Source organism: Vitis riparia, chromosome 9 (genome assembly GCF_004353265.1).
Source record: "Vitis riparia cultivar Riparia Gloire de Montpellier isolate 1030 chromosome 9, EGFV_Vit.rip_1.0, whole genome shotgun sequence".
NCBI classification, from domain to species: Eukaryota; Viridiplantae; Streptophyta; class Magnoliopsida; order Vitales; family Vitaceae; genus Vitis; species Vitis riparia.
In genome coordinates this window covers 11,124,859-11,138,934 of record NC_048439.1, presented here as the reverse complement: position 1 = coordinate 11,138,934, position 14,076 = coordinate 11,124,859, and the positions used below count along the sequence as shown (strand labels likewise).

Below are 14,076 nucleotides of genomic sequence, written 5' to 3'. Positions count from 1 at the left end.
CTTTTGATCACTGCCACATGATTTGCCCATTTGTGATTTGCCCTTCTGCCTTCCTCTCTCTCTCTCTCTCTCTCTCTCTCTCTCTCTCTCTCTCTCTCTCTCTCTCTCTATCTCTCTCTCACAGGAAAAAAGTGCTCTCCTGACTTCCCCCTCCTTCCCTATCAATATAATATTTAATAATAGTAATAAAAGAAGATAGCTTGAAATCAAGCTCCAACAAACAAAAAGCTCTTTAAATAAAGAAGGGTCGCCCCACATCTCTCTCTCTCTCTCTCTCTTCAAACAAGGGACATGAATCTTCGTCTTCCTCTTCTCCTACTACCCATCTGGGTCTTCACCACCACTTTGTTCTCTCTTCCAGTTCATGCCAGGCCTGACCCTCTTGTCTCCACCATTTATAACCCTCTTCTTCCTTCTCACTACCCACCCATTTCCCAAATTTCTGCACAACTGGAAGCTGTTTCTCCAGGTATTCACGCAATGTCTCACATTGACTGCTTCTCTTCTTAGTTTCAACATCATGGGTCTGCGTTTTTTTACTTCTTTTCACCATGTTCAAACATGGGTCATGGGTCGTGGGGTTGTCTTTTTTCAAAACTAAAACACAAATTTTGAAACCCCAAATGCTATAAATGTGGGTATTGTGCAGAGCTTTGTCAGTATTACAAGGGATGTGAATATGTGCCCTGTTTGGTTGCTGAGAAATGTAGGAACAGAAAAAGAAACAACAAATTTGAACATTTGTTTCACATCATGGGTGATGAATTTTCTTGCTCTGTTTATCATTTGTTTCAATGAGCTAATGGGTTTGTCTTTTTGCAAAATTCAAATCCAAACTTGCAACCCGGACTGCATTAAATAGATGAATTCTTTCCGGATTTGTTCATTTTAGTGGGAAAATAAGTTTGTTCTTTTCAAATTTTGAGTTCTGCTTTGTTTGGTTGAGGAATTCAGGAAAGGAAGAGAAACTACTTTTTTGAAACTTGGTCTCTAGCTCCATTCATCATTTCCATACTACGCTTTATTCATCATTTCTACCTCCACATCATGGGAAATTATCTTTCTAGCTCCATTCATCATTTCCATACTACGCTTTATTTATAAATTCAAACAAGAATCTTGGAACCCCAGCTCCAAAATAGTAGATATATTTATATTCCTTTTTTTTAGTTACTGGTATTATACACTTGTAGATTAAGTTTGTGATTGGATTCTTGCAGAAAACTGTAAAAAAAGAAACACAACGACAACTTTGGACCCTGGACTTTCATTGTTTGGGGACTGAGAAAACGAAAAAAAAAACCGCACCCAGTTGCTTCAATTAAGCTATCGACCTTTGTTGGGTTGAGTCTGTTCTATAATAATCCAAAATAATGTGAAACACGAGGTTCACCTTTTTCTTTTCTTTTCTTTTCTTTTCTTGCCTTATCATAAATAGAAAAGAAGATTGCTCTTTTTTTTTTTTTTTTTAATTAAATTTCTACTCTTGGTTTTTTTAGATCAGTGCTTGGTTTGTACGTCTGGTGATTGATAATATCATCCAGTTAATGAGGGTTTGAATGCCTGAGACAAGTACTTCGCATTAATCTATTATATTGCCTTAGTTCTTAATGCATGGGAGAACATGATATTTTTGGTTAAATCTATTTGTCCCACCTTTGATTAATTGGTCTTTGCTAGATTTTTTTCAGGGTAAGCGTTTCTGAACTCACCAACATAAAATTTTATTTCAACCCTTCTTCTCGCTTTGATTCATTATTTCTCTAGTGTGTTCAACCTGGATACTTTTCTGTAGTCACTGCTTTGTAATTTCTACTGTACCAGGAATGCCAGAGGTTAGAGTAGTGCACCATCAAGATGTGAACAAGAGAATCCTTATAGCACTTGTTGTTGCTTCCACACTTCTTGGTGGAATTTTTCTATTTCTATCTTGTTTCTGGATCCAGAGGCAAAGAAATTTGAGGAATTCGGGTCGGAAAAGCCAACAAAACTTGGGTATTTTGTTTTCCCAAGCTTTTCATGTTTTTATTTTTTATGATGGAGTTACAGTGTTTACACCTCTTTTTCTAATCCTTTTCCTTTTTTCATCTTTTGTATTGATCTGAAGATGCTGCTAAAGGGCTTTCGTTAGGTCCAATCTTGGGTAAATTCAATTCTTTAAGGGCCAATGGTAAGAAGGATTCGGTAACTGTGATTGAATATCATCTGCTAGTGGCTGCAACCAACAATTTCAGTGAAAGTAATGTTTTGGGGGAGGGTGGCTCTGGTCGGGTTTACAAAGCTCGTTTCAATGAAAACTTCCTTGCAGCTGTGAAAAGACTAGATCGTGGTGGGCAAGATGGTGAAAGAGAATTTGAGGTAATGTTTAGCCTGGAATTCTCTATGGTTTTTGATTGGTTTGTTTTTCCTTGTGATATAGGATTAGTTTTCAATTTATCAATTGGAATTGCAGAATGAGGTTGATTGGTTGAGTAAAATTCAGCATCAGAATATAGTTTCCCTTTTGGGCTGCTGCATTCATGGTGAAACTCGGTTTCTTGTTTATGAAATGATGCAGAATGGGTCTTTGGAAGCCCAATTACATGGTAAAAATCCTACTATTCTCCATTTAAAACAAGAAAAAAATGGTAAAATATGATTGAAAATGAAATTTATTTTCTGTTCATCTTAATCATTCTTATGATTTGTACTTTAGGACCTTCTCATGGATCAACTTTAACTTGGCATCTCCGGATGAAAATTGCTGTTGATGTTGCAAGGTAAGTCCATTAAGTCAATTGCATAATTTCATTTTTGAAAAAGGCTTCTTTATACTTTTCTTATATTAACATAAATGCAATCACCATGATTGATGTTTCACAGAGGATTAGAGTATCTTCATGAGCACTGCAACCCTCCTGTGATTCATAGAGATCTAAAATCATCCAATATACTTTTGGATTCCGACTTCAATGCCAAGGTAAATTCTATATATGATTCATAGAATCTGATGTATCTGAGAGTGTGGTTCATGCATGTTCATATGAGCATGTGTTTGCTGTTCTCTTTGACTTATACTGAAGGGTGGGTCCATCTTTTTTAATGATTTTTGCATTGATTCAGCTTTCTGATTTTGGCCTCGCCATAACTTCTGGGACCCAGAACAAGAACAATCTAAAGCTTTCAGGGACGGTGGGTTATGTGGCCCCGGAATATCTCTTAGATGGTATAACTAAGCTCTTTCTCTTAATCCATGCTACAAGTATTGAGTTTTTTCTTTTTCATTATTTTTTTATTCTTATCAGAAAATCACAAGTATAAAATAAATGCAGGCTGGCTTCATCTGTTTATTTCTTGCACTTTTCTTCACTTATGAGGTGTTCATTTGTTCTTTGTGTGAACCCTCTGAGCTTCTGTCATGTTCTGGAGCAGTCCCTTTTCTGATAGTCCACTCTCTCTTGTGCATTTACCTGAAAATTGGGCAGCAAATGCCCATATAACAATATGATACTTTTCAACACAGCTATACATTTGTTGCTAATGTGATAAACTTCAACTGTTGTCACAAAATTCTCCAATTTTGAAAATCCCCATGAAATGTAGTCGCTTTTTTCTTATAATCATATGTAACCTGTGTTATATATCTAGCATTATTCATGAAACTATAATTCAAGAAACCCTGATTTTTTTCCAGATTTTTCCTTAAATGAGGTGTAGATGCTTCTTTTTTCACTCAGATAGATCTGCCTTCTCTTCAAGCTAAATATTTTTCTGTCAAGTCTTTGTTCTTCACACTGAGTTTCTTGACCTTTTCTCCATCTTTTTCAATTAATTTCCAAAACTCCAACTCAATTTTGACAAACATTGCACATCAGAGTGGGCAGATCTAGAAGATCTCTCATGTCTAATTGTTTATACAAAAAATCAGAGATACTGTGTACTTTTGCAGTCGAGTAACCAGAGTACCCACTCGAAATGTGCTGTTGAAATCAGGGAATTCTATGAAATTTTGATTTGGAATGTACTCCAGCCTGTCTTGGAAAATTGTCTCCTGAATTGTAACAAAAACAAAGGAAGCTCAGAGGAACTTGTTAGCGACAAATTATTGATCTTGTGCTGCAAAGATGATGATAGTATCAACTTTTTGGAAGCATATTGTGGATCAGGCTTTCTCTGATACCAAATGGAGCTCAATCTTTACTGAAATGATTTCATGATAGTAAAATCATGACTCTTAATTTTATTTTTTTTTCTTCAGGAAAACTAACCGATAAAAGTGATGTTTATGCCTTTGGAGTTATCCTTTTGGAGCTTCTGATGGGAAGAAAACCAGTGGAAAAGATGGCATCAGCTGAATGCCAGTCAATTGTCACATGGGCAAGTTTTCTTTCAACAACCAGCCATCTTTTGAGGAAATTTATTAGGTCTTGAGTGCTTGGAACTGAACATTCAACACACCATTCTTAACATGCAGGCCATGCCTCAGCTCACTGACAGATCAAAGCTTCCAAACATTGTGGATCCCATTGTCAGAGATACAATGGATATGAAGCACTTATATCAAGTTTGTTGAACATAGCCTCTACATTTAAATACATTGCGAATGTTCTGTTTTAGTTGCTGAATTGAATTTGAAATTGCTACTATGTTCAGGTAGCTGCTGTAGCAGTACTATGTGTTCAACCAGAGCCAAGTTACAGGCCATTGATAACAGATGTACTGCACTCCCTTATCCCTCTTTTACCCGTTGAGCTTGGAGGATCACTAAGAATTACAGAACCTTTGCCCCCCGTCTGCCCCGAGCCTTCTTCTCATTGATTGATCACATGCAGAGGCTTACATACAGTGGGAAGCTGCATCTTGTGTGTTGTCCATTGTCCAAAATCCATCAGAGTTCTATTTTCTAGCGTTTTTTTTGTCGTTATTTCTCTTATGATCTTTTTCTTCCATAACTCATAACCAGGGAAGTAATGGCACGACGGGATGGATTACAGTTGTAAATTGAGTCAAAAATAGACTATGATTGTTTCATAGTATTCTAAAAACTCCAGTTTTCAGATTATTTAGACAGGGCTTTTCCTAGAGATGATTCAGTAAGTAGTCCTCCTATGAGAAAAGCATGGAGGGAGGTAACTTTTTAAAGCATGACAAAGGAAATATTAGAAAGGAGAGTTATACAACTCAACAGGTTTGGATCTAATAAAATTGAGGGTTAGAGCATGGAGGGAGGTGCTTTTCCGTCATGCCAATTGGCATTCTCACTTGAGCCATTTCTTTGCTGCAGGTGCTGGTGGAGTAATATTCAAAAGTTGCATTTACATTCACTCTGGGCTCTTCAGTCTTAGGAAACACACAAATGGATTGAATTCGTAGTCCATAATCTAATCTTTTTAATGGCCAATATGAATTTAGACATTACTTGGTTTGGTTTTGAAGGCTATGCTTTTGGTTCCCAATAAATATTGGCTATGTTTGGTTCCCGGAAAGTACAAAGGAAAGAAAAAAAATGCTAAGGAAAATGATTTTCTCATGTTTGGTTGTCTTATGAAAAATATAAAAGAAAATTAAATATAATTAAAATTAATTAAAAACTTATGTATTTTTAAATTATTTAATCTTTATATTGATGAGTTAAAATAAATAAAATGAGTTTGAAGTAACAAAAAAAATAATTTATCAACTTTTAATCTATTTTTTTATTTTCTTTCACTTTTTCTTTCCTTCTACTTTTCCTTTGTATTTTCTTTCCCTCGCATTTTCCCTCAAATTTTCCGGGAACCAAACATAACCTAAAGGAAAGGAAGGAAAAAAAATGTTAAGGAAAATAATGTTTGATTTATGATTGAAAATATGAAACAAAATCAAATATAACTAAATTAGTTGGACATTTATATGTTTTCAAATTATTTATATACGAGGAAAAATAAGTGAAATAAATTTTAAAAAATATATAAAAATAATTTATTAATTTAAATTAAATTAAATTAAATTTATTTTTTATTTTAATTTTTTGAATTTTTTCTCAATGTTTTTTGAAAATGAAAAAAGGAAAAGAAAAAAAAGGGGGGGGGGGGGGGGGGGGGGGTTGAAATTATTGGTGGCATTTTGGACAACTTCATTGCCTTGTGCCTTTCTTAGGCCTGTTTTGTTAAATTAATAAAGAAACACCCGCAAAGAGATCTTCATTGAATTGGAGAACTAGGAATAAATTGTTGTTTTGATCATATAAAATTCCTGCTGAAAGAACACAAATTTCACCGTTGAAACTTTTAAGAAAATGTGATCACCAATCTCAAATTCTAACTCTCTCCAATGATTATCAATATAACTTTTTTGTCTACTTTTAATTACTTTTAATCTTTCTTTAGTTAAAACAATCTTTTCACTGATCAACTGTACAAGTTCATGCTTCAAAAGTTTTTGAAAAATCGAAAGTCTAATAGAGAACATCCAAAAGGGGGTGAAGGGGTAATTTTAAAAATTTAAAATAAAGATTTATATGCATTATCCCCAATTTTTATCATGAGAGATCCCAAGGACATCCTGTATAATCAAATGGGCTATACTTGAAATATTTAAATATAAAAAAAATATAATTTGTATCTTTTAGGGACAACCTACGAGATGTTAGGGATAACAATAATAATCAACCAATCAAAGATATAACAATGAAATTAATAGATATGCAATGAGTACCTGATTTTTACGTGAAAAACGCTCACACTAATTGTGGAGATAAAAAAACCATGAGATCTAAGACCTATTAATCTAAATCCACTATATGTCATCAAGTTACACAGATTTATTTGATTGTTTTACCCTAAAAACGTACCCTCCAGTACATATAACTTGATTCACGTCCACGATGCAATAACCTTCAATTGTTTTAGTGGATCACTTCAATTTTGCCAGAGGGATGGAGGTTTTTAAACCAAGATTCAAAGATCAAATCCTTGAATGAGAGATCGGGAATGGTGTGGCAGGTTAGACTTTCTCTTTAAAAGACCTTCTCTAAGGTAAGGTCTCTCAATGATTTCAATACAATTTCTTACCCCAAGGGGTTAATAGAGAAGTATTTACAACCAGAAGTCTGAAAAGTTTCGATTTTGGAAGAGGTTCTAAATCAAATTTACGTGAAAAACTCAACAAAATCAGCATGATTGCTCTAGGCCGCTTAAGTGGTCTTTCCTTTTTTAAACGTTAATTTTAAATCATTTAAAGTTCAAAACAAAATTAATTCTCTTTATACCTCAAAGGAGCCTAATATGCCACAAACCAATTTTTTTAGACGTACTTGTGATTTCTCGGTTGGACAAATAACAACTCTTGATCTTTAATAAAGAGCAAGTCACTATTTGAAAAAACTACTATGACCAAACTTTAAAATGAACAAAATTGCCAATATATAAATAAGACTTTATGTCCTAATAGTTTCTTTTTAACAACATTATCCCAATAGACATAAGATTGACCTTCTACCATGTAACCCCTTACTGGTGTAATCCTAATACTAAGCTTGAAAGCTACTACCATAGGCAAACCATACAAAATGCAAATAATCATCCTAATTACCTTTCAGGTCTAAACAATGCTCTCAATAAATCTTCCAATAATAAAACTCAACTAAGTACCCAACGCTTTCTATAAACAATGAAAAAAAGCTAGAATTAAAATGAGAATCTCTGTTGAATACTATAAAAATAGGTACCCCATGCATTCTCACAATCTCCTTAACATAAAGAGGAGCCATCGATCCATGGAGAAATTGACTTTCATTGGTAGAAAATGGGCAGACTTTGTTAGTCAATTAACAAACCCAAATAACATTATTACCTCCTAAGGTTTTGGGTAGCCCTATCACAAAATACATGGTAATACATTCTTACTTCCATTTAGGAATAGAAAGTGGTTGCAAAGACTCTACAAGTCATTGATGTGGAGCTTTAACCTATTGATACATCAAACATTGAGCCATAAATTGTGCAATATCACATTTCATACTTGACCACAAATAATTTTGTCTCAAATCTTTCTACATCTTTGTCTTTCTAGAGTGGATGGCAAGCCTAGAGAAATAAGCTCATTCTAGAATCTCCCTCCTTAAATCTCTATGATTTGGGACACAAAATCTAGTCCTAAATCTCAAGATCTCATAGTCTAATAAAACCGAGTAAGACTTACAACCCTTGTCAACTTTTTCCATAAACTGCTTTAATTGAAGATCATTCTTTTGTAAGGTCTTAATTCTCCGAACTATGTTGGTTCTACTATGAAACTTGACACATAATCTTCTGAGTCTAAAATTGTAATATGGATCCATAAACATCAAATCCCTCAATAAACACTTGTGACCAATACTAATAGATGTAAGGAACCAACTAATTTCCTATTCACATTCCTTAGATGATACTGAATAATGTAATCATAATCCTTAAGTGATTTTATCCATCTTCTTTATCTCATGTACAATTCTTTTTAGGAAAACAAGTATTTGAAACTTTTATGATTTGTGAATATCTTCTAAGTTTTAGTAAAAAAGAAATATCTCCAAATATTAAGAGCAAAAATCACCGCATCTAACTTTAGATCAACTACTTAGAAGCATAGGTCACAACTTTCCCATGCTATAAGAACACAACTGATTGGAGCCAAAATATGTACTCTAATGGCACATATTCGATGTGATTTATGCATTATAAGACACTCAAATCATCTGAATTGATCCAAATCGATGCTAAGGCCCTGGCCATGGGTTTAAGTTTTATTTTGAAGATATATCTAAGATTTAATGGAAAAAAAAGGGCACAAGTTGAAACCATGTTAGATTTTGAAAGATCAAGAGATTAAATGAGAAATCGAGTGAGTCAAGACTCATGGACAATGAGACATGAAGCAAGATTCATCAAGTTTGCATGAAATTTGGAACTCAAAATATGGTGGCAACATGTATTCTGAATTTAAGGCAACATTTGGAGTATTTCCCAAAGTCCATTTTGGGTAATCTGTATATTTTTTTGAAGCTCTAGAAGTTAGGAGCCCAATGCTTCAAATAGTGTGCAAATTGGAACTGAAACGAGGAAGTTATGTGCGTTTGAAGCAAATTGGTTAGAGAGGAAGATTGAGTTCGAAATTGACAACTTGAGTTTGAAATGGTTTTTGACCATTTAAAACCCAAAGGAATGCAAGGAAACTTTTGGCAAAGGCTAAGTTCGAATCCTACTACCTGTTTCAAGCAAGAGGCACAAATTTTGAACCCCAAAACATGGAGTTTTTGCATGGGCAGTGGGTGAGGAGGGAATTTCGAACTCATTATGTTGATTTTTGAATTGAGCTTTTCCCTTCCACTTATGAGTTTGAAATTGATTTCGAACTCACCCAAAATTTGAACTCAGCCATTTGTGATTGAGTTTGAACCCCAAGACACATTGAAATGAGTTCCAAAGGCCTCTATCCAATTCAAAACACTTTATAATCAATTAGAACTTGTAACTTTTGAAACTCTTTTAGGTTATTTATGATTTTTTTTTCGTGTAATAAGTGGCCAATAAGAGTGTGCCACATGTTAGGTCATTGATGATCCTATATAAACTCTCTTAGTTCTAGGTTTTAGAGGGAGAAGAATCTGGATCTTGGATTTTTTTTTTTTTTGGGAGTTTGACACTTTGTGGGGAAAAAGACGAAAACTTTGGTTTGTTTTCTTTTCTTCTTTACTGAATATATTATTTTTAGTTTCTTTTAATTTAAGTTATGGATTTTTACCGTATTATGGATTGTGAATGTGACATCATCCCCATGAGAGGCTAAAAAGCCAACTTGGGGCTTGAAGCATGAAAACCTAGGGTTAGATCTAAAAGGAAACAATGGGTCAATTATCATAACAATGAGATTAATTATTGGTTGAGTGACAATTTATCAATTTCTTTTGTTCTATCCTTGTGAGTTAGTTTAGGGAATGATATAGTATGTTATTACCTGATACTAGTGATTTTTGTTAACTCTTGATCATTAGTTATTCCAATATTCCCTATTGTTATTTGTCCTAAAACAAAGGTGTAAGGAATAGGAAGTGTTAAAAAGCCAAATCTTAAACCAATAATAAATCTCATTCCTTTGATGATTTTACGAATATGTTTTAAAAAGGAAAAACTAGGTTTCATATGAAATTTTGAGTTATAGAACTCAAGTTGATCGTGAGCGACCAAGGATCCCAAAAACCTTAAAATCACTTGACTTAAGAAACTCTTGTTCTCTCTATTTGTATACCTTAAGTTAGATTGTGGAAAACCCCAAACTTGAATGGATTGAATTAAAAATCAATATTCATTTTGTTATTAATTTAGTTTCATTCACTTAGTCTCATTTCATAAAAATAATTCCCAGATTGTTTTTCACTTCAGGATTCAAACAAAAGTAATTCATTTATTCTAGTATTGACAATTTCCATAAGCCAGTCCCTAAGAACGATACCTGGAGACTACAAAAGTCGTAATGACTATTTTTCTAATTTTTTTTTACCAGAGTTGCTACGTTAAAAGGCTTAGTATTTTGGACAATAGAGAAGATTGGTCAACAACCCAAACCTTGATGGGACACATTACTATACACTATAAATCCTCTAAAACCTGAATGAATAATCAAAACAGAAGTTGCCACTAATATTTTCTTCAACTTCTAGAAGCTATGCTCATAGTTGTTAGACCACGCAAACTTAATATCCTTTTACGTCAATTTGGTCAAAGGTAGGGCAATCTTAGAAAACCCCTCAATAAATCGACTATAGTAACTATGAAGTTCTAAAAAAAATTGGATCTTAGTCATTGTAGAACATTTTCTCCAATTTTCTATGACATCTACCTTTCTAGGGTCAAATAAGATGTTGTCCTTGGTTATCACATGTCTAAGAGAATGAACTCTATCAAACAAAAATCACACTTCTTAAGTTTAGCATACAACTCTTTATCCCTTAAAGTCTTTAAAATAATGCTCAAATGATACTTATGTTCCTCTTTACTCTTTGAGTAAACCAAAATATCAACTATGAAAACCACCACATAATGCTCAAAATATGGTTTGAATACCCTATTTATTAAGTTCATAAAGGCAGCAAATGCATTAGTCAAACTAATGGCATCACAAAAAAACTCAAAATGCTTATATCTCGGTTGAAAAGTAGTTTTGGGTACATCCTCACCCATGACCCTTAATTGATGATATCTAGACATAAAATCATTCTTATAGAATATACATGCACCTTGAATTTGTTCAAATAAATCATCAATTCGAGGAAAATGATACTTATTCCTCACTATCACCTTATTCAATTCTCAATAATTAAAGTTGCAATGTTCCACCATTTTTCTACACAAATAGAGTAGGAGCTCTTTATAATGAAACATTTTGCTTAATGAAACTATTATCAAATAATTGCTAAAGTTGTACCTTTAACTCCTTAAACTTAATAGTTGCCATGCGGTATAGGGCCTTAGAGATAGGAGTTGTCTTTGGTACCAAATCAATAATGAACTCCAGTTTCATCTCAGGTGGTAGACCACGTAAATCATTTGGAAAGACATTAGGATACTCTTGTACAATGGGTATATCCTCCGACTTTAGTTTATTATCATTACTCACCATATAGATTATAAAACCTTAACAACCCTTCCTAAGTAAGGAACTAGCTTGCAAGGTTGAGATCATACATAGTGGTCTATCTAGGTGCTTTTGTTAAAAACTAAACTTAGGTTGATTAAGAATGTGAAAGGTCACCATTTTCTCAAAACAATTAATAGAGACATGATAGGAGGTTAACTAATCCACCCCTAAAATCATATCAAAATCTTAAAGGTTAAGAAATACTAAGTCAACTAAAATCTCTTTATATATAATCATCACAAGATAACCTCTAAGGATTCCATTGACCATAACATAAGCTCCCATAGGAGTAGCAACAAACATACTCAACAAAATAGCAAAAGATACTCAAACAAAAGAGCACATTAAACTTGAATCAATCAACATTCTAGCAAATAAAGTGTGAATTTGGATGGTACTTGACACTGCATCAGAATTAGCTTGAGCATCTTGACGAGTCATAGCAAACACCTCCCTTTGAACCTTAGGTTTCTGCTTATCCTCTTTATTCCCTTCCTTATGCTTCTAAGTCTAAGGCTTCTTATTCTCTAGATAATCTCGAACCATATGTTCGTGTTTTCTATAGCCAAAGCAAGCTCTAGTCTCTCTATAGTATGACCTTTCCTTATGTTTCTTACCACAAGTAGAACAAATCATGTTTAATTTTTGCACTATTTTCTTTTTATTCTGACTCATAGCTAAGACACACCCTTTCTATGCTTGGCTACTATGAGAATTATCACCGCTACTCCTATTTCTTTGGTGTTCCATATACTGTTGAATTTCCTGATCATCATTCTTTGCAATAAGGACTCTATCCACAACCTCTGAATAGACAGTTAGCTTCATAACATATATCTTGTTTTTCAAGTAGGGTTTCAATCCATCTTGAAACTTAAATGCTTTTTCCTTCTCTAAATGAATCAATTGCGGGGCAAAATGTGAAAAATTTATAAATTTGGCCTCATATTAGGACATAGTCATATCTTCTTGTTCCAAATGAATAAATTTTCTACTTTATGTCATCTAACACTATTAGGGAAGTTCTTCTTGTAGAAAACCCAATTATAATGTTCCCAAACTAGAGGTCCTTATCCCTTTAAAAGCCTCTAAGTCATGTGCTAATTATTTTTATTTGCCTTTTTGTTTAACATAAATGTAGCATAAAAGGCCTTCTACTCCTTGGAGTTGTCCATAACGTCAAAGAATTTCTCAATCTTAACAATCTAAGTCTTCGTCTCAAAATATTGAAACCAAGATTAAACCTTGGTTTAACAAGTAGCTCTAGCCTAATGCTTAACAAAACCAACCAATGTCCCAAAGTATCTTTGAAATCTTTCTGCATTCATTGGAGGCAAACCCTCATATGAAGGAGATACATCATCATTAGCCAGTATGTTTTAAGAGGATGTTGTTCTTCTTGGTGACATGTTATTCTATGAAGCATAATGCTTAGTTGGATTAGTTATTAAGAAACCAATTATATTATTTAGAATAAAAGTCAGAGATGAAATTTATATTAGATGAAGCTAAACTAAATCAAAATGCCAATACGATCATAACTTAGTACTTTGACGCCACTTTGTCATCCTTAAGACCCACTTTAAGGGCATGACAACCATCTCACACTTCAAGCCCGAAGACTCAAAATGAGAATAAATTAAACAAACATCTTATAACTAAAACTTTACCAGTTACCAAGTATCATGTTCAAAGTAAGTAAAAATATACTTAAAAAAAAAAATAATCTAAAAGTAATGGTTGCAACAACTATTAAAACTAAAAACATTAAAACACTTTCCTATTATCCAAATAACTCCAAACATAGACAATTCAAATGGTCACTATTTTCTAACATTCAAACAAAATGCCTAAAAAAATCAAAGTCTAAAACAAAATTCCAATAGAGAACAATTTTTTATACTAACTATCACTTCTCGCCCAAATTGAGAGTACTTGAAAAAATAGTCAGCAAGAGGATTGAACTCAAAGTCCAATAAGAAATATTAATACGGTTTCATAGATTCAATATTACTTTTAGACAAGAATACAAATCAAGAGATATATAATTTAAGAATCATTTTCATAAGATTGTTTAAACTTCAAGTATGCATGTTAAGATATTCAAAATTTTCAACCAAAACATTATTTATGTCAATGATAAATACATGCATATTAAATCAAAATCAAATAACTTTAAAATATTTTTACTTTGATAATCAAATGTTAAATGATGCCTAATTAAGTGAGATTTACAAATGAGTCTAGCTTAAATTATTGTTCTTTTTTAAGGTGGATTGAATCAAACTAGTACTAATAGCCTCTAGCCAAACCTCTCAAGAGTATGGTGAAATAAACCAAAGTCAAATAATTTATTTTAATTTATTTCAACTTATATAAAACATAATATCTTCATATTTTCTATTATAAACGATCAAAGATGATTTAAACATATTTTTTTTATAC

At 33.1% G+C, this 14,076-nt stretch overlaps 1 protein-coding gene across 1 annotated transcript; it reads left to right on the top strand.

Annotated features, from left to right (window-relative positions):
• Positions 1-263: 263 nt before the first annotated feature.
• On the top strand, positions 264-5,199 carry LOC117921465 (probable receptor-like protein kinase At1g80640). The gene is made up of 10 exons (XM_034839337.1): positions 264-469; positions 1,825-1,995; positions 2,108-2,358; positions 2,453-2,585; positions 2,696-2,759; positions 2,863-2,959; positions 3,103-3,205; positions 4,238-4,356; positions 4,454-4,543; positions 4,633-5,199. Exons 1-10 carry the CDS (start codon positions 292-294, stop codon positions 4,795-4,797), a joined length of 1,371 nt encoding a protein of 456 aa, XP_034695228.1. The 5' UTR covers positions 264-291; the 3' UTR covers positions 4,798-5,199.
• Positions 5,200-14,076: the final 8,877 nt, after the last annotated feature.

What these genes read in the sequence shown, in the direction of transcription:
- LOC117921465 (XM_034839337.1), top strand. Translation starts at nt 292, where the DNA reads ATGAATCTTCGTCTTCCTCTTCTCCTACTACCCATCTGGGTCTTCACC. An exon ending in ATTGCTGTTGATGTTGCAAG is followed by an intron (nt 2,760 to 2,862) that starts GTAAGTCCATTA and finishes GATGTTTCACAG; the next exon opens with AGGATTAGAGTATCTTCATG. An exon ending in ATTCCGACTTCAATGCCAAG is followed by an intron (nt 2,960 to 3,102) that starts GTAAATTCTATA and finishes GCATTGATTCAG; the next exon opens with CTTTCTGATTTTGGCCTCGC.